The sequence below is a fragment of the Balaenoptera acutorostrata genome, chromosome 14, assembly GCF_949987535.1.
Source record: "Balaenoptera acutorostrata chromosome 14, mBalAcu1.1, whole genome shotgun sequence".
Lineage (NCBI taxonomy): Eukaryota > Metazoa > Chordata > Mammalia > Artiodactyla > Balaenopteridae > Balaenoptera > Balaenoptera acutorostrata.
The window spans coordinates 86,482,943-86,503,370 of NC_080077.1; the positions used below are offsets into that span (position 1 = coordinate 86,482,943).

General features: G+C 36.9%; 1 protein-coding gene across 4 annotated transcripts in view; it reads right to left on the minus strand.

The window, feature by feature from the left end:
• COL19A1 (collagen type XIX alpha 1 chain) overlaps window positions 1-20,428 on the minus strand; it is a 379,271-nt gene that overhangs the window by 289,351 nt on the left and 69,492 nt on the right. For all 4 annotated transcript variants that reach the window (XM_057528157.1, XM_057528158.1, XM_057528156.1 and 1 more), the window contains exons 8-10: window positions 18,311-18,436; window positions 17,196-17,258; window positions 9,636-9,689 (exon numbers count right to left, since the gene is read on the minus strand). In XM_057528157.1, coding sequence (XP_057384140.1) covers window positions 9,636-9,689; window positions 17,196-17,258; window positions 18,311-18,436 — 243 coding nt within the window. The remainder of the gene's footprint in view (window positions 1-9,635; window positions 9,690-17,195; window positions 17,259-18,310; window positions 18,437-20,428) is intronic.

Consider the following 20,428-nt stretch of genomic DNA (forward strand, 5'->3'; position numbering starts at 1 on the left):
AAGTGAGTTGTGAGCACCTGTGTGTGTGTGTGTGTGTGTGTGTCTATGACATATGTGTGCATGCCCTTGTGTGATCTCATGCATTAAGCCACTCAGTTCTCTTGGAAACTGAACCATCCAATTTACTTGTTTTGACTGACAGTGGCTTCTGTCCAACCAAGCTGACCAGAAGTCACCAGTGACTAATATCTAAGAACCCTTGCAACATAGAGTAGATTTTCTTATTTGCACCCAGAACAGAAAACTTACCAAATATCTTAGGCAAAATCCTAGCTGTGCTGAGTAAACGTAAAGGGGACAGATATTTTTCTGTGGTGTGCTGGCAGTAAGGCTATATATCTATCAGGTTAGAAGGCCTATGCAAATCTGTACAAGGTGATGCGTATTATAATTACAAAAGAGCATAATTAAATGCTATAGTTCTTCATCTTCAAAGTCTCCATGATTCCATATTACATAAATTCTCCTGGGCCTCAGAAGAAAAATGCCACCTCAAGAAACTAATACTTTGTTCAGGGCCTTGACTTAAAAAAAATTTATTGCTATCACCTCACCAAACTTCAAAGTGTAGGTTTATTTTAGGATAATGGGATTTATATGCAAATCACTTCATTTATTACTGTATCACACTGTATGTAAGTATAAACTGCAGTTAATATACAAATTCTACTCTACGCTGCTCAGAATAGGCTTCCCTCCATTCATATAAATCAGTTTTCTAGTTTAAATATTAAACCTTAAAAAGAAACTTCACTTTGAGAATATTATACCTGAGATATAGGGTCTATGGCACTTTACATACGTTCTTGCTCCAAGTGAGCAAATCCATCTTTTTTTATTTTGTCTTTTAACAGAACTCTTAAGCACTTCTAATTCTAAGAAAAGAACCCCAAAGAATCACAACTGTTGAGAAGCAGAATCCAGGCCACGCTCGGGGACACTGTATGCATACTCTGGGAGATGCATTAAGACCCTGTGGGAGACATGGCTCTGAGGATACATAACACTTTAAGAATAATTTTTCTTTGGAAACTTAGAAAAATCAATCAAGTTATTTGCATCATAAAATAACGGAAGTACTGTACCCCAAACCTAAGTGCCCATCTTTACAACTATAATTTAAAATTTCTGAAATTTAAAAAATAAAAAAAATTGATGTATCTTCATTGGAGTCAAATATTTAAAACTTATAAAGCATGCCATCTGATAACATAGTAGCTTTCTTGTTATTTTCATTTTGTGTATATTCATTAGAGATATCTTAAATAAATGGTAACCTGTGGATTACAGAAGTGAGAAAAGCATTCTTGAGGTGACATTTCTTCACTGATGAGCGTTATATACGTTTAACAGCTAAATGAAGTGACAAGTTAGAAGTAGACCCGGCACCACCAGTGACTGTGCCCTTGAAGAGAGGATATGGTCAAAGACTTGGTGATTCTACAGATATTGGGAAGGTCCCTGAAGATGCCTGAAACCAGGACCCAAGGGCTAAGTGCAGCCTCATACCATGGTTAGCACCACAGGAAGCTGCACAAATTCTCTGATTGTCTGTGAGGCTCTCTGAGAGCAACTCAAGTAAATTAAACTCGTGGAGACTGCTTGGGGAAACATGAGAGAGAGTTTGCCAGGACAGTATGCATTGGTTTTAGAGTACCATGGATACGGCCTCTCCTTCACTACGTTAGCGCTTTTTTTTTTTAACATCTTTATTGGAGTATAGTTGCTTTACAATGGTGTGTTAGTTTCTGCTGTATAACAAAGTGAATCAGCTATATGTATACATATAGCCCCATATCCCCTCCCTCTTGCGTCTCCCTCCCACCCTCCCTATCCCACCCCTCTAGGTGGTCACAAAGCACTGAGCTGATCTCCCTGTGCTATGCGGCTGCTTCCCACTAGCTATCTATTTTACATTTGGTAGTGTATATATGTCCATGCCACTCTCTCACTTTCTCACAGCTTACCCTTCCCCCTCCCTGTGTCCACAAGTCCATTCTCTACATCTGTGTCTTTATTCCTGTCCTGCCCCTAGTTTCATCAGAACCATTTTTTTTTTTACATTCCATATATATGTGTTAGCATATAGTATTTGTTTTTCTCTTTCTGACTTACTTCACTCTGTATGACAGGCTCTAGGTCCATCCACCTCACTACAAATAACTCAATTTCATTTCTTTTTATGGCTGAGTAATAGTCCATTGCATATATGTGCCACTTCTTCTTTATCCATTCATCTGTCGATGGACACTTCAGCTTTTAAGTTCCCTGGAGACAGCGTCTTCACACAGATCTTGTGAGACTCACTCTTGTCACCAGTTTGACCAAATGGTCCCAAAGGGCTGAGGCTTTCGATTCCCAGAATTACTACGTCCAAATGATTCATTGCTAGCTAGTATATTCCCTTATACCTACTGCAGTTTTACTTTAAGTGGAGTGTTGGATGAATCATCTCATGAAATTCTTTCTCCAGATCTGGGCTTCTAGGAAAAGCAACAGCGTCTTTAATTCTGAATTGTGTTTGCCTGGAAAACCACATCTTGCTCCAGCTCTTTCACTCAGTGCAAAATGCCCTTGCTTTTCTAAGAAACTCAATTTTTTTCTGGAGAATTTCTTGGCCTGCATGCTTAACTTCCCAGCCTGCTGCTTTCTTACTCTCACGGTCCTTGATGAAGATTGATTTGATCAACTTCTGCAGTGGTTGAGCCTCTTGATTACTCTCTAGGTCCTGTACTGCATCCTGCCTGCTGAGAACTCCTTTTCGGAGCTGAGAGCCTCCTCCAGAGCCAGTCAGCAGCACCATATGCCTGGTTTCCGCAAATAGGATCCAAGAGATGTCACCTTGTTGCACCGAATTCAATTAACAGTATTTTTTTTTTTAGACTTTATTTATTTATTTATTTCTTGGCTGCATTGGGTCTTCGTTGCTGCACGCGGGCTTTCTCTAGTTGCGGCGAGCGGGGGCTACTCTTCGTTGTGGTGCTCCAGCTTCTCATTGCAGTGGATTCTCTTATTGCAGAGCAGAGGCTCTAGGTTCACGGGCTTCAGTAGTTGTGGCACGCAGGCTCAGTAGTTGTGGCTCATGGGCTCTAGAGCGCAGGCTCAGTAGTTGTGGCGCATGGGCTTAGTTGCTCCGCGGCACATGAGAGAAACTTCCCGGAAGTTTCTAGAACCCATGTCTCCTGCATTGGCAGGTGGATTCTTAACCACTTCGTCACCAGGGAAGCCCCAATTAACAGTATTTTATACCAATCTTAGTAAATTCTGTTTTAAAATATAACAGGGGAATTTTACCCACTTTCCCTATATTCATTGTGTAAACCCAATTAAATCTTATTTTACACCTCACAATAAAGAAGTCTAGAGAAGAGGGCAGACAGCAGAAGCAAGAAGAAATACAATCCTGCAGCCCGTGGAACAAAAACGACATTCACAGAAAGACAGACAACATGAAAAGGCAGAGGGCTATGTACCAGATGAAGGAACAAGATAAGACCCCAGAAAAACAAGTAAATGAAGTGGAGATAGGCAACCTTCCAGAAAAAGAATTCAGAGCGACCTTCCAGAAAAAGAATTCAGAATAATGATAGTGAAGATAATCCAGGACCTTGGAAAAAGAATGGAGGCAAAGATTGAGAAGATGCAAGAAATGTTTAACAAAGACCTAGAAGAATTAAAGAACAAAGAAACAGAGATGAACAATACAATAACTGAAATGAAAACTACACTAGAAGGAATCAGTAGCAGAATAACTAAGGCAGAAGAACAGATAAGTGACCTGGAAGACAGAATGGTGGAATTCACTGCTGCGGAACAGAATAGAGAAAAAAGAATAAAAAGAATTGAAGACAGCCTAACACACCTCTGGGACAACATTAAACACAACAACATTCACATTATAGGGGTCCCAGAAAGAGAAGAGAGAGAGAAAGGACCAGAGAAAATATTTGAAGAGATTATAGTAGAAAACTTCCCTAACATGGGAAAGGAAATAGCCACCCAAGTCCAGGAAGCGCAGCGAGTCCCATACAGGATAAACCCAAGGAGAAACATGCCGAGACACATAGTAATCAAAGTGGCAAAAATTAAAGACAAAGAAAAATTATTGAAAGCAGCAAGGGAAAAACAACAAATAACATACAAGGGAACTCCCATAAGGGTTACAGCTGATTTCTCAGCAGAAACTCTGCAAGCCAGAAGGGAGTGGCATGACATACTTAAAGTGATGAAAGGGAAGAACCTACAAACAAGATTACTCTACCCAGCAAGGATCTCATTCAGATTCGATGGAGAAATCAAAAGCTTTACAGACAAGCAAAAGCTAAAGGAATTCAACACCACCAAACCAGATCCACAACAAATGCTAAAGGAATTTCTCTAAGTGGGAAATACAAGGGGAGAAAAGGACCTACAAAAACAAACCCAAAACAATTAAGAAAATGGTCGTAGGAACATACAAATCGATAATTACCTTAAACGTGAATGGATTAAATGCTCCAACCAAAAGACACAGGCTTGCTGAATGAACACAAAAACAAGACCCATATATATGTTGTTTACAAGAGACCCACTTCAGACCTAGGGACACATACAGACTGAAAGTGAGGGGATGGAAAAAGATATTCCATGCAAATGGAAATTCAAAGAAAGCTGGAGTAGCAATACTCATATCAGATAAAATAGACTTTAAAATAAAGAATGTTACAAGACACAAAGGAAGGACACTACATAATGATCAAGGGATCAATCCAAGAAGAAGATATAACAATTATAAATATATATGCACCCAACACCAGAGCACCTCAATACATAAGGCAACTGCTAACAGCTATAAAAGAGGAAATCAACAGTAACACAATAATAGTGGGGGACTTTAACACCTCATTTGCACCAATGGACAGATCATCCAAAATGAAAATAAATAAAGAAACAGAAGCTTTAAATGACACAATAGACCAGAGAGATTTAATTGATATTTATAGGACATTCCATCCAAAAACAGCAGATTACACTTTCTTCTCAAGTGCACACGGAACATTCTCCAGGATCATTACATCTTGGGCCACAAATCAAGCCACAGTAAATTTAAGAAAATTGAAATCATATCAAGCACCTTTTCTGACCACAACGCTATGAGGTTAGAAATCAATTACAGGGAAAAAAAACGTAAAAAATACAAACACATGGAGGCTAAACAATACGTTACTAAGTAACCAAGAGATCACTGAAGAAATCAAACAGGAAATCAAAAAACACCTAGAGACAAATGACAATGAAAACATGACTATCCAAAACCTATGGGATGCAGCAAAAGCAGTTCTAAGAGGGAAGTTTATAGCTAAACAAGCCTACCTCAAGAAACAAGAAGAATCTCAAATAAACAATCTCACCTTACACCTAAAAGAACTAGAGAAAGTAGAACAAACAAAACCCAAAGTTAGCAGAAGGAAAGAAATCATATAGATCAGAGCAGAAATAAATGAAATAGAAACAAAGAAAACAGTAGCAAAGATCAATAAAACTAAAAGCTGGTTCTTTGAGAAGACAAACAAAATTGATAAACCATTAGCCAGAGTCACCAAGAAAAAGAGGGAGAGGACTCAAATCAATAAAATTAGAAATGAAAAAGAAGTTACAACAGACACCACAGAAATACAAAGCATCCTAAGAGACTATACTACAAGCAACTCTAGGCCAAAAAAATAGACAACCTGGAAGAAATGGACAAGTTCTTAGAAAGGTATAACCTTCCAAGACTGAACCAGGAAGAAATAGAAAATATGAACAGACCAATCACAAGTAATGAAATTGAAACTGTGACTGAAAATCTTCCAACAAACAAAAGTCCAGGACCAGATGGCTTCACAGGTGAATTCTATCAAACATTTAGAGAAGAGCTAACACCCATCCTTCTCAAACTCTTCCAAAAAACTGCAGAGGAAGGAACACTCCCAAACTCATTCTATGAGGCCACCATCACCCTGATACCAAAACCAGACAAAGATACTACAAAAAAAGAAAATTACAGACCAATATCACTCATGAATATAGATGCAAAAATCCTCAACAAAATACAAGCAAACAGAATCCAACAACACATTAAAAGGATCATATACCATGATCAAGTGGGATTTATCCCAGGGATGCAAGGATGCTTCAGTATACGCAAATCAATCAATGTGATACACCATACTAACAAACTGAAGAAGAAAAACCATATGATCATCTCAATCGATGCAGAAAAAGCTCTTGACAAAATTCAACACCGACTTATGATAAAAACTCTCCAGAAAAGTGGGCATAGAGGGAACCTACCTCAACATAATAAAGGCCATATATGACAAACCCACAGCAAACATCACTCTCAATGGTGAAAAACTGAAAGCATTTCCTCTAAGATCAGGAACGAGACAAGGATGTCCACTCTCACCACTATTATTCAACATAGTTCTGGAAGTCCTAGCCACGGCAATCAGAGAAGAAAAAGAAATAAAAGGAAGACAAATTGGAAAAGAAGAAGTAAAACTGTCACTGTTTGCAGATGACATGATACTCTACATAGAGAATCCTAAAGATGCCACCAGAAAACTACTAGAGCTAATCAATGAATTTGGTAAAGTAGTAGGATACAAATTGAATGCACAGAAATCTCTTGCATTCCTATACACTAATGATGAAAAATCTGAATGAGAAATTATGGAAACACTCCCATTTACCACTGCAACAAAAAGAATACAATACCTAGGAATAAACCTACCTAGGGAGACAAAAGACCTGTATGCAGAAAACTATAAGACACTGATGAAAGAAATTAAAGATGATGCCAACAGATGGAGAGATATACCATGTTCTTGGATTGGAAGAATCAATATTGTGAAAATGACGATACTACCCAAAGCAGTCTACAGATTCAATGCAGTCCCTATCAAACTACCAATGGCATTTTTTATGGAACTAGAACAAAAAATCTTAAAATTTGTATGGAGACACAAAAGACTCCGAATAGCCAAAGCAGTCTTGAGGGAAAAAAACGGAGTTGGAGGAATCAGACTCCCTGACTTCAGACTATTTTACAAAGCTACAGTAATCAAGACAATACGGTACTGGCACAAAAACAGAAATATAGATCAATGGAACAAGATAGAAAGCCCAGAGATAAACCCACACACCTATGGTCAACTACATGTACATGTATACACGTGTACATGTGTACATGTACACATGTGTACATGTATACATGTGTACGTGTATATATGTATACACGTACACATGTAAATGTATACAATGGAATATTACTCAGCCATAAAAAGGAACGAAATTGGGTCATTTGTAGAGACGTGGATGTATCTAGAGACTGTCATACAGAGTGAAGTAAGTCAGAAAGAGAAAAACAAATATCGTATATTAACGCATATATGTGGAACGTAGAAAAATGGTACAGATGAACCGGTTTTCAGGGCAGAAGTTGAGACACAGATGTAGAGAACAAACGTATGGACACCAAAGGGGGAAAGCGGCAGGGGGTGGTGGTGGTGGTGTGATGAATTGGGCGATTGGGACTGACATGTATACACTAATGTGTATAAAATGGATGACTAATAAGAACCTGCTGTATAAAAAATATATATATATTTGTTCATATGGTGGTATAAGTAATCCCTCTCTTGTATGTACAAGAGAGGGATTACTTATTAAAGACTTAATTTGTCTTTTCTGTTTTGCCTGGCATTTTACTGTTTCTATAGTCATATGTATGATTTGATTTAAAAAAAAGTAGCATAACTCAGCTATAAGATGTGCAAAAAAAAAAAAAAGAAGTCTAATAATCTATTTCATAGTCCAAGTTCTCCAGTGATTCTGTACTTGGCAAAAAAAAAAAGAGTTCCCATATTCAAGTAATTTTTAAAATCCCAGTGATCTGAAATCTAAACAATCTGAAAAATATATTTTAGGAAGAGACTGGTGAAATGGGTATATAAAGCAAATTTGGACTGGGCAATCTCTTCAAGAGTTAGGTGATTAAGTAGTATTCTCTTGGGGAAACGGCATTTTGAAGGAATCAGACCTTTAAACAAGTGTCTGAAGGAACTTTTACTTATTGAAGTGTCTTCGTTTAATGTCATCAGAAAGATTAAGCAAGAGGACAGCAGCCCAAATAATCATCAGCTTGCAGCAAGGTATCATTGTTTACAAAGTTTGTTGGGTTTTACTGAGTCTAACATCTACAGGAGTAAAAAATTTGCATATCAGGCTGAATAATTTCTAAAAGAAAGTAACATCAGTGAAGCAGTCAGATATCAGAGACACGTTTAAGAAGGACTCAGAAAATAAGTTCTGAACCTCCTACCACTTCAGCTTCAGTTCCCCTCATGACAATGATAGCTTCATAACCACAGGGATCATGACCCTCTAGATAATGAGGCAAAATGGACTCACTTGATAATTAGTGCAGCTAGAACAGCTATGGAAATTTATGTTAAATTTATTTTAGTGAAGAAGAGAATTTTCTTAGCATCAACATGTGAAACTCTAATAATTCAGCAATTTAAGTGAAAAATAAGACAAGGTAATTGCAGTTTAATTTACAAATATAACAATTTTTTTAAGTTTCCTGAATAAGTATACTAACCTCTTGTGAGTGGATTCATTATTTAGAATCATCTTTACAGTATTAGAGAAGACAATGTGAAAATCATTTTATTGATGGATTGAAATATATTTCTTGTATTTTTATTTATCATATTTCATGTGGTACTGTATTTTTAAATGTTTATTTAATTTATGTCTGCAGTGAAATACATATTAAAAGATCCTATATCATATGGTCGCTTATTTGTGGAATCTAAAAAATGATACAAATGAACTTATTTACAAAACAGAAACAGACTCACAGACACAGAAACCAGACTTACGGTTACCAAAGGGGAAAGGGGGGGAGGGATAAATTAGGAGCTTGGGATTAACAGACACACACTACTATACATAAAATGGGTAAACAACAAGGGCCTACTGTGTAACACAGGGAACTATATTCAATATCTTGTAATAAACTATAAGGGAAAAGAATCTGAGAAAGAACAGATTTATATATATATATATATATATATATATATATATATATATATATATATAGCTGAATCACTTTGCTGTACCCCTGAAACTAACACAACCTTGTAAATCAACTAGACTTCAATTTAAAAAGAAAGAGAGAAAAGATAAAACATATCGATAAGTAACCCTCCCCCCCAAAAAAGATACTATACCAAACATAAAATAGTGAAATTAAGAAGCATTGGGTCTCTTAGAATAATGACTAATGTTCTGAAGCAAGTGTTTTCTGCAAAGGGCCAGACAGTAAATGTTTTAGAATCTCTGCCACAATTACCAGACACTGCTGTGTAGCACAAAAGCAGCCTTAGCCATTATGAAGACACATGAGCATTGCTGTGTTCCAGTAAAACCTGATTTACTAAATCATACAGCAGGAATTTTTGGCAGCCCTCCTGCAGGGCCACAGTTTGCTGACTGCCCCCCGCCCCCCGAAATACCAGACTTGTTCCGTGTATTTTCCCTTCCTATCTGATACAACCTGGTAAAATAGCTACAAAGCTTAATCAAGGATCAGATCCACATACCTTTTCCCCAGGAATTCCAGGAGCACCCAATTCACCTTTAAGACCAACTGCACCCTGAAATATAGAAATTCTCATTAGGAGTTTTTTCAAAGGTGTATTAATTGCTAAGGGTGTCATAGATGAGTTGCTTTTTCTCGCACCAAAGTGTGTGCCCGTTAAGTTCTTTTTTCCTATTATTCACAAGTCATTAAACTACACTTTTGACAATTAATAAATTATCAGAAAGTTAATAATAAATATCAGAGTGCTAATCAAAACTCAAACTAGACATTCTCCACGCAGACATACGCAGTACAGCTTTCTCATTTCTTTTATATTTATCAAAGGGTAAGGAATGATTCTATTGCTGTTACTTCAACTAGTACCTGGTACTTTCAATTCAAATAAGTCATGAAATTTCACACTCCAAGGTACCCATATTTTTATATTTAGTGTGCCTGACCTTCCATTACATCCTCAAGGAAAACACTCCAAAGCTGGGTCAGTCCTTTTGTCAGTTTCCTTGCTCATCCACGTAACTGGAAAAATCTGCTCAGTGAAGCTGATGGGCTACCCTGATGGGCTATCTGCCTTGATGGCTCTTTCACAAATTCAGTCTAATAAATTTATCCTTGAGACAGTGGACAATAATGTAAACTTTCTGAATGAATTTCTCTATCACTAATGCTTGGTAGAGATTAATAAACACATTAGAATCCTATGAGTATATAATACCATTATTACCCTGATATTACATGTTAATTTCAGATTTAAGGCATACAAATAAATGTCAACTTCAAGTTCCTATAGATTAGATGAGATTATATCAGATGGAGTAAAATTACAAAAACAAAAAAGGACCTGTCAATTAATCCAATATGCTCAATATTGGATTAGAAAGGATGAAGAAATATTCTTTATTTCTCATATTGACATAGACAAAAATTCAAAACCATAAATATTAAATCTTGCTTCTTTGAGGTTATTACTAAGGGAAAAATATTCCTTCTTTTAAAAAATTATGAACATATTTTGATTCAATTATTTTTTATTGGTGTGGTGTGTCTTCAGAATGGGCACATGAGTAATGTCAGATTGGAAACAAAATAAAGTCACTAGTAATCTCTGGGTTAACACACTAGACCACTCAAAATGGAAACTTCCATACAGTGAGATTAGAGAGTAGGGGTAGTAGAAAAAAAACAATACCAAAGTTTTTGACTATAGAGTCAAGTAAGTTAACATTTCTCTTAAATTATTTTGATTTTCTCTAAAAGTATACCTACAAAGCAATCATTTCATAAAGCCTACACTTTTCGGGAAATTAACTTGATATGGAAGGTAATAATACAAAAATAAACTGGAAAATCATTCCCCAAATAGACCTCAGATCATACTCCTCCTTAGGTTCAGGAACATTGAAATTGAGCTGCTATTTTATAAAACTGAGGGAATTTCAACTCTGAAGTGGGTGAAGGTATTAGCAAGGGTATTAAAGAACTGAAAAAGTAATGTGGTTGCTAAGTAATTAGGCTGCTAACCGCATTTGCTAAGAAAAGGGAATTAAAAGATTCAGAAAATTATAATAATAATTGAGTCTAAATGAAAGAAAAGTATTAATTATTATTTCAAATAATGTCATCCAGAGTTTAGTCTTGGACAGAGGGCATGGTTAGGATGGTCTGATTGGGTGGCCTGATACAGAAGATTCCTCACAGCTATGTGTTTATAAGCAGTGGTTGAATCTCAAACTATCTTTCTCCATGAGAGGGGGTCATAAGCTTTCTGAAGAAAAAAGAAGCAGTAAATCAGTGTGGATGAGAAAATAGGCAAATAAACACTAAGTCATGCCAAAACTTGTGGCTTTTCTCCAAATATTTCTGACTCACCATTAACTAGTGGGTAACATCAAGCTAAAACTAATCAGGTCACTATGTAAAATTTTTTTTAAATGCTTTTGTTTGTAAAGGAAAAAGTGTAGTAGAACGTTAGTGAATAATATAACAGTTCTTAATGATTTAGCTTATCTAATAGCTCTTTCTCTGCAGACTGACTCTTCGCCCTGCTTGGCAAGGTCCACTGGGCAACTGGGACATAGAATTCACAGGTTCTAGAAACAGCTGAGTTGATGATTTAGACTTTCCTTGTGGTAGAATGTTCATTCATTCAACGTATTTTTAGCTCCTATTATGTGCTGTTCTATGTATGAACAGCTCACAGAACTCATATTCTAGTGGGGGAATAAATAGAGGTATAATGATAACATGTCAAGTGACAATACAAGTGCCAAGAAAAGAAAGAAGATAGAGGTGGAATGAAGATGTCAGAAGAGGCCTTTCTACTTTCAAGTGATTTATGAGAGAGAGCCTAAATGACGTGAAGGAAAGAGAAATGTGAACACCTAGAAGAACATTCCAGATATACGTAGCCTGGTGCAGAGACCTTGGAACAGACATGAACAAGGGGAGAGTGTAGGGGCCACACTATAGGGAGGGGTAGTGGGGTAGGGAGAGCTCTACGCATTATGGGAAACCTTGTGGCCCGTGGTTAGAGCTTCAGTGTTACCGTGAGGGAAACAGGAAGCCATTGGTGGGTTTTGATCCAGGTGGGACAAGATTTACTTACAGATTTATTCAGAACAGTTGTCTAACTCGTAGTGTACAGGCATAAATAAAGTAAAATTTGCTCTTTATAAAGCTGCCACAGATGAGAGTAAGGATTCTCAAAACGTAAGACCTTCAGCAATATTGTAATGAGCAATACATAATTTGGAAAGAGACCTGGGAACTGTATTCTCTAAACTTTTCTCATTTTATCTCGTTGGGCCAAAAGTAAAATGAGAAAAATGAGAATGAGAAAAATTAAATTGCAAAAAGTAGCACACTATATCTAAAAACAGTCTTGTCAAATAAGATTGGGAACAAAAGACACAGATTTGAATGAAATACTTAAATCACTGAGTGATCTTTTGAAGAAATGACTATCACTAAATTATTAATATTTACTACAAGTGGCATATAACAACTCAAGGTTTTTATAACCTAAAACATTTAATCAATTGAAAATTCTAAGGAATTATTTCACAAAATGAAGATGTGTTTGGTTTTGTTCAAACCACATATGAAACTAAACTCAATCTAAAAGGATTACCTCTACCTCTCCTTCAACACGTGAACAATTACACTGTGGATAGAAAAGTAGAGGAAACATACATTTGCTAAGTATCTACTGTGTACCAGTTCCTGGTACTAAGTATTCCTTCTTCACAATAAGCTGTTGACTCAGTGTTATTAAGCATCATTTTCAAAGCAAGTAAGAGGTGGACAGGATTCAATCCCAAGTGATTCAGGCTCCAAGTGGTACTCCTTCTAATATACTGTCCTACAGCCCCTAAATATACTCTCTTGGTCTTACACACCAAAAGAAAAACCTTGAGAACAACATCTGGTTGCCTTAGTAACACTGCACTTCTGATCATTTCACAAAATCAACTATTCAATATGCCTTAGAGCAAACATGACTTTTGATCTTCAAACTATGCAGGCACTATTTTGTGCACCTGCTCTAATAATGAAACTTATATACAAGACTCAAACACAGATGGAAAGCCATCTTTATTTACTGCCCATTAAAGTTGCAGGATCACGTACTACAATAAGAACGGAAATGTACTCATCAACTCCTCATAAGGAAAAATACATCCATGTTTATTAAAAAAAGCTGATCACATTCATGGCCATGGTCATCTGAAGTCGTATTTGCACATCAAGGATTATGCTGGTTTAATTAAATGCTGGTGCATGTACTGAAACCATAAAGGAAGTATAGTGATTATTTGCCTTCTTTTGTAGATTATCAATTTATTTTATTCCAGCTGTCATTGCCTTGCCACTAAAATCTCTTGCCATTATGAATTTTGTGTAGTCTGGAAGTTAAAACAAATGTTATTATTTTTTAAATGTATCATAAATGGGAAATTATGTAATACATTATAACTCTAAGATACATTTTGCATATTTTATAGATTTGGCATACAATAAATTTGCTAATAATTATGCTCTTTTGTATTTCTGTGTTATCAGTTGTACCATGCCCTCTTTCATTTTTTATTGTTTATTTGAGTCCTCTCTTTTTTTCTTGGTGAGTCTAGCTAGCTATAGGCTTGTCAATTTGTTTCTCTCTTCAGAAAACCAGCTCTTAGTTTCATTGATCTTCTCCATTGTATTTTAAGTCTCTATTTCATTTATTTCTGCTCTAATTTTTATTTCCTTCCTTCTACTAACTTTGGACTTCATTTGTTCTTCTTTTGCTAGTTCATTAAGGTGTAAAGTTAGGTTGTTTATTCGAGCCTCTGCTTGTTTCTTGAGATGGGCACTTATCTCTATGAACTCCTCTCTTAGAACTGCTTTTGTTGCATCCCACAAATTTTGGTATGTTATATTTCCATTTTCACTTGTCTCAAGGTAATTTTTAATTTCTTTTTTGATTTCTTCTTTCACCCATTGGTTGCCCAGTAGCATGCTGTTTAATCTCTACATTTGTGAATTTTCCAGTTCCTTTGTGTAATTAATTTCTAGTTTCACACCACTGTGGTCAGAAAAATATGCTTGATATAATTTCAATCCTTTTAAATTCTTTAAGACTTGTTTCATGGCCTAAAATACGATCTGTTCTAGAAAATGTTCCGTATATATTTGAGAAGAATACATTCTATTGCTTTCAGAGGGAATGTTCTGTATATATCTCTTAAGTTCATCTGGTTCATCTGTCATTTAAGGCTAGTGTTTCCTTATTGATTTTCTGTCTGGATGATGTACCCATTGATGTAGCGGGGTATTAAAGTTTCCTACTATCATTGTATTACTGACTACTTTTCCCTTTAGGAGTGTTAATATTTGCTTTATATATTTAGGCACTTCTGGGTTAAGTGCATAAATATTTACAAACGTTACATCCTCTTGTTGGATTGACCCCTTTATCATTATATAAAACCCACCTTTGGCTCTTATTACATTCCTTGTTTAAAGTCTATTTTGTCTGATATAAGTATAGCTACTCAGCTTTCTTTTGATTTCCATTTGCATGGAATATCTTTTCCAATCCCTTCACTTTCAGTTAGTGTGTGCCCTTACATATAAAGTGAGTGTTTTATAGGTAGCATATAGACGGTTCTTCTTTTCAAACTATATTATAAAGTTATAGTAATTAAAAGTGTGGTATTTGCATAAAAACAGACACATAGATCAATGGAACAGAACAGAGAGCCCAAAAATAAACCCACACATATATGGTCAATTAATTTATGACAAGGGAGTCACAAATATAGAGTGGGGAAAGGATAGCCTCTTCAATAAATAGTGTTGGCTATTTACAATAGCCAAGACATGGAAGCAACCTAAATGTCCATCAACAGATGAATGGATAAAGAAGATGTGGTATATATATAGAATGGAATAATACCCATAAAAAAAGAATGAAATGATGCCACTTGAGGCAACATGGATGGACCTAGAGATTATCATGCTAAATGAAGTAAGCCCTACAGAGAATGACAGATATCACATGATATTGCTTATACATGGAATCTAAAAAAGAGTGATACAAATGAACTTATATGCAAAACAGAAATAGACCCACAGACATAGAAAACAAACTTATGTTACCAAAGGGGAAAGGAGGGAGTGATAAATTAAGAGTTTGGGATTAATATATACACCCTACTATATATAAAACAGATAACCAACAAGGACCTACTGTATAGCATGTAGAACAATACTCAATATTTTGTAATAATCTATAAGGCAAAAGAATCTGAAAAAGAATATATATAGATAACTGAATCACTTTGCTGTATACCTGAAACTAACAAACACAACACTGTAAATCAACTATACTTCAATAAAAAATAGATAAAAATTTTAAAATAAATAAATAGTGCTGAGAAAACTGCAGAGCCACATGCAAAGAAGAATGAAACTTGACCACTATCTTATACCATACAAAAAAAGTAATCCAAAATGGATTAAAGACTTGCACGTAAGATCTGAAACCATAGAACTCCTAGAAGAAAACATAGGCAGTAAGCCCCTCAACATACATCTTGGTGATAATTTTTTTGAATATGTCTCCAAAAGCAAAAGTAACAAAAGCAAAAATAAACAAGTGTGATCTCAAGGGCAAAAATAAATGCCCATCCCAACACCAAGCATTTCTTCTCAAGCACTTGCTTAGGTGCCAGAAGTTCCCATGGAAGGTACAATGGTGGACTCCCCTTTGGGAGTCAAAAGACCAAGGATGGCTTGGCTGAAGCTTGCTGTGCAACTTTGAGGCATCAGTCATTTCACAAACTTCAGTCTCTTACCTTTTAAAATAAGGAGTCCATGAAGATTATATAAATAATTTAGAACCATGGACTTCCAAGTTAAGGCATGAAAAGAATTTAAATCTGTTCTACCTTGGAAAGATAGTAAGAACATAATCAACTCCTAATCTTAGCAGAAATTCACCTACCTAGTTAGCTAACAAAAGACGTGACTCATAGAAAACAAACTAATGGTTACCAGAGGGAGATGGAGGGGGAGACAAATTAGGAGTTTGGGATTAACATATACACACTACTACATATAAAATAGATAGCCAACGAGGACCTACTGTATAGCACAGGGAACTATACTCAATGTCTTGTAATAATCTATAATTGAAAAGAATCTGAAAAAGAATATACTTATATATTCTGTAAGATTATAGATATATAATTCAGTTATAGATTCAGTTATATATATATATATCACTGAATAACTTTGCTGTACTCCTGAAGCTAACACAACATTGTAAATTAACTATACTTCAATTTAAAAAATGGTTAATAAAAAGACCTGACTCAAAGAGTGGGGAATAGACAGTTTCGTTTTGAGAAGGACATGGAGAAAGGAAAGGCAAGTCTCTAAGCATGGATCCTGGCTAGAATCAGATCCACACAGGTCCAGCTCACCCACCATCTCCTCCAGCAAACTCTCTCCCCAGTCTCCCCAAGACTGTTACCTCAGGGCCCCTGCAACCCTCCTATAGCACCTAACTGGTGTGGCCTTGTAAGGTCTTCTATCTCCTTCCAGATGTAAAATCCCGGAACATAGCCTATTCCTTCTATCCGCTCTAACACCCAGCACTAGGCCTTACACAGAGCAGGTGCTCAACAAACGTGAGCTGTATGAATAAAGGGTGGGGAAGAATCTTCAGTGGAGACCTATCAGCAGACAGAGAAACAGGAGTTCGTCAGGTATCTGGAGAAGAAAATACTAGAGAAGGCTAGAGCCCAACTAAAAAACAGACTTTCTTGCTTCACAATTTTGCTTGTGGTTTACAGGTACATTTTAGGCCAGCCTTCCAGTAGGAATGCAAAAGCAGACTTATATGCCAATACAGTCTTCCTTATTTCAGTGACCAGCACTTAACTACAGCCCTCGATAGCCTTTCACAGAAATGTGCATTTGTATGGGACACAGAAAAATGAGTTGGACACAACTGTGAAGTCACTTTTGGACAAATCCTCTTTTGTCCCGACAGCGTTGGCTGGTGTCTTACCTGCTCTCCTTTGTCCCCTTTCTGTCCAGGTGAGCCTGGAACTCCCAGTAATCCTGCTTCTCCCTGAGCAGAAATGAATTTTGTGTTATCAAATATTCTGTCACATTGAACTAAAAACACATAGTTTACAAATAAGAAGCTGACAGTAGTAAGACAAAGCTTTGCTTTCCTGGGAGCTGACACAGGTCCCTCCGCTGGGAGGCCCTTCTCCCCTCATGATAAGGCTCGCTACCCCCTATTCCAAACGCCCGCTGGCATCATCTCCTCCCCGAGACCGTCCACGGGCTGGAACATGTGCTCTCCTCCACGCCCGCTGCACCTCGCACATGGCTTTGGCACGGAGCTTCCTGTGCAGTGCTCTTCACTTGAGGACATGTAAGCTTCCTCTAAACTTCCACCTCTCCCTCCTCCCCACTACTCCAGCCAGGAAGGAAAGTGGCGCAGGGTGCTCTAAGCCGAAGCACGCATCAAGTCATGTGCCGGGGACCTTCTGCTCCAGAAGCTGGGGCAAGTTTCCCTTCCCTTTGTACTGGTGTAGAGCAAAGCCGTCCAGAGATCACTCAGGCCTCTGAGTGCCATTAACATCCACAAAAGCCGTTCGTGCAGCCCGACGGGCCCAGGCTTCCTGACCAGGAAGGGACAAGCAAAACAAATTCTTTGGGCAATAACAGAGCTCCTCTGCACTTCCTGTACAACTCACTGCAGAAAGGAGAGCTGGCTGGATATTTGGGATACTGGACAGACACGGTCTCCACACTACATAGAGTATCTTTGGGTTTGTGTTGAAGGGCAGGCACTGCGTTTCCTTCATCTGTGAATTCGCAGAATTGAAGCCTATTCCTGGCGTGTGTTATGTCCTTGTGCTTAGCTGTGGTTCCTCTCTTTATTTTCTTCTACTTCCTACCCAGGAAAGAAGGTCAGATGGCCTCAGAACTATCCAGATCGAAATCCAGGAGATCCTATCCCCAGCCCCGCTCTCTTAACCCACCCAGCGACTGAGAGGCCCAGGCACCTGATTCAACCAGCACTAGAGGGCAAGACCAGGGCCACACCCACAGGGCCTGGCTCCCTGTGTGGCGTGGCTCTTCCATGGGCATAGGTGAAAGGCAGCATACCTTGTGTGGAATGCACTGGCACTGGTCTGTAAGTTCCTGCTTTGCTGGCAGAAATGCAGACATTCTACTGGCATGAGCGGGTACCAATGATGCTGCAGTACTTGCAAAGCCATGCTGCTCTGGGCACTAAAATCCAGAAAGAGGCTTTAGGATATGGGGTCAATTCCAAACATTGTGACATTCCCAGCACTGACTCTCACCAAACTAGACATGACTGGAGTTTCTTGCAAGAACTTCCTTCTAATAACCAAAGGTTGACACCAACCTGTGAAAGTCCGTAATGACTTTGCCCTTCCACTAGCCCCCTACGTTTTTATTACTCTGACAACACACTAGAAATGCATTAAATTGTTGGTTTTGGTGAGAAATTCTAAAGTTATTATAGGTGACTTTATGACAAGTACAGTAATATCAAACATTTACAAGAATTACAATTGTTACAATAAAATACTTTATACAAATAACATTGGTACATGTGCTTTGGGAACAAATTTTAAAATAAAAGAACGTAATTTGAACTTTTAAAACATCGTTTACTTCAAGGAGATGATTATAAAGGCATGTAAAAGTAGAAAATAAACTCTTTTTATGCTCTAAGGTAGTATGTATTTAATTAATGTATATCTTATTCCAGTCTATTGTTCTTTATTCAAAAGTCTCCACTGTAACAGACAAGTGATGACTTTTATAACTTATCCAGTGTGTTCAGAACATGTGGGGACAGCCACATGAAGTGAAATTTGGTTACAAAGCAATGAACTTTTTTTCTGTCAAAAAATAAATCCAGATGGCCGTCTGAAGAAGATAAATGCATCCTTTCCCCTCAACATCATTTACCAGAGTCCTTACCACGCTTTGTAACTCTGAATTTGCAGTTTCATGAATTTGCAATTTCATATCTCTGAATTTGCATTTTAGGGGGAAGTGTTCACACATTACTTTATATACTACAAATTATATATGCCTGGAAAAATACTGTCAGGATACAAAATTAAAATATTGTCTGTGGTTATTTATTGTGATGAGATCATGGCTGATATTTATTTTCTTCTATGAAGTTGGCTATATTTTCCAAATTTTATATAGTAAACATAACATAACTTTTCAAACAAAATAGTATTTTGAAAAAGTGTGTAGCATTCTAATGCTTGTGAGCACAGTAAACACGGTAAGAGAAATAGCTCCCAAAAAAACTGGGACTAGTTTCCTGTCTTTACCACTAGTTCTATCACATTTACTCTCTGCAGATTTAATGATTAGCTGTTTAGTTATCGTCATACGTTTCCAAGTCCACAAGTCTAAAAATTACATTAGAATGAAACACACAAGATTATCCCCAAAACGATCCACTTATCTCATATGATTTGATATGGTTTTCCAGCCAGTTCCTGCCCCGTGCCCCATGGGTTCAGTTAGATAATCAGGACCTATTCCGAGCTCACAGTTTTGCTCTGGGTAACTGATTCACTACTTTAAGACTTTAAAAGTATGTCTCAGGCTTCACTATAAAACTGCCCACACTTTCCAAAAAGTGCCTACAGGGAACATAAGATGTACAAGTAAGGACCCCCTGCTTCATAAAACCTCTGGTTTTGATATGACACATATTTAGTTAATTAGCCCTCAAAATTTTAATCATCTTTCTCATTTATTTTCAACAAATGTTGTTGATTTTCTCCTCTCTTCCTATTTATTCTTCATTCTCTCTGTCTAGGTCTGTAGTCATGAAATCTGACTGCTTCAGAAAGAGAAACCCTAATTAATAGCAGCAAAGAAGTATATTTATAGATTATCCTGAATAAATTTCACTTTTGAAATATGCTATAAAATATTATTAACAGAAAGGATGTCTGATTTGAAATTACAGGACAAAATTAGATTTTTAAGCAAGTACATTAAAATTTGTTGAGTTCAAGTATTTTTCAAAAAATATAGTTGATGCCAAAATTATAGCAGATGCACTTAAGTATCTTTTATATAACTATTTACCTTCCAAAATATATATTTCCATTAAATGTAATTATAGCACATATCCATTTCCTGCTAACGGTTAACAGAATGGTGATGTCCGCCCCCAAATACTTATCAGCAGGAAAATAAGCAGTCTTTTGTTATTTT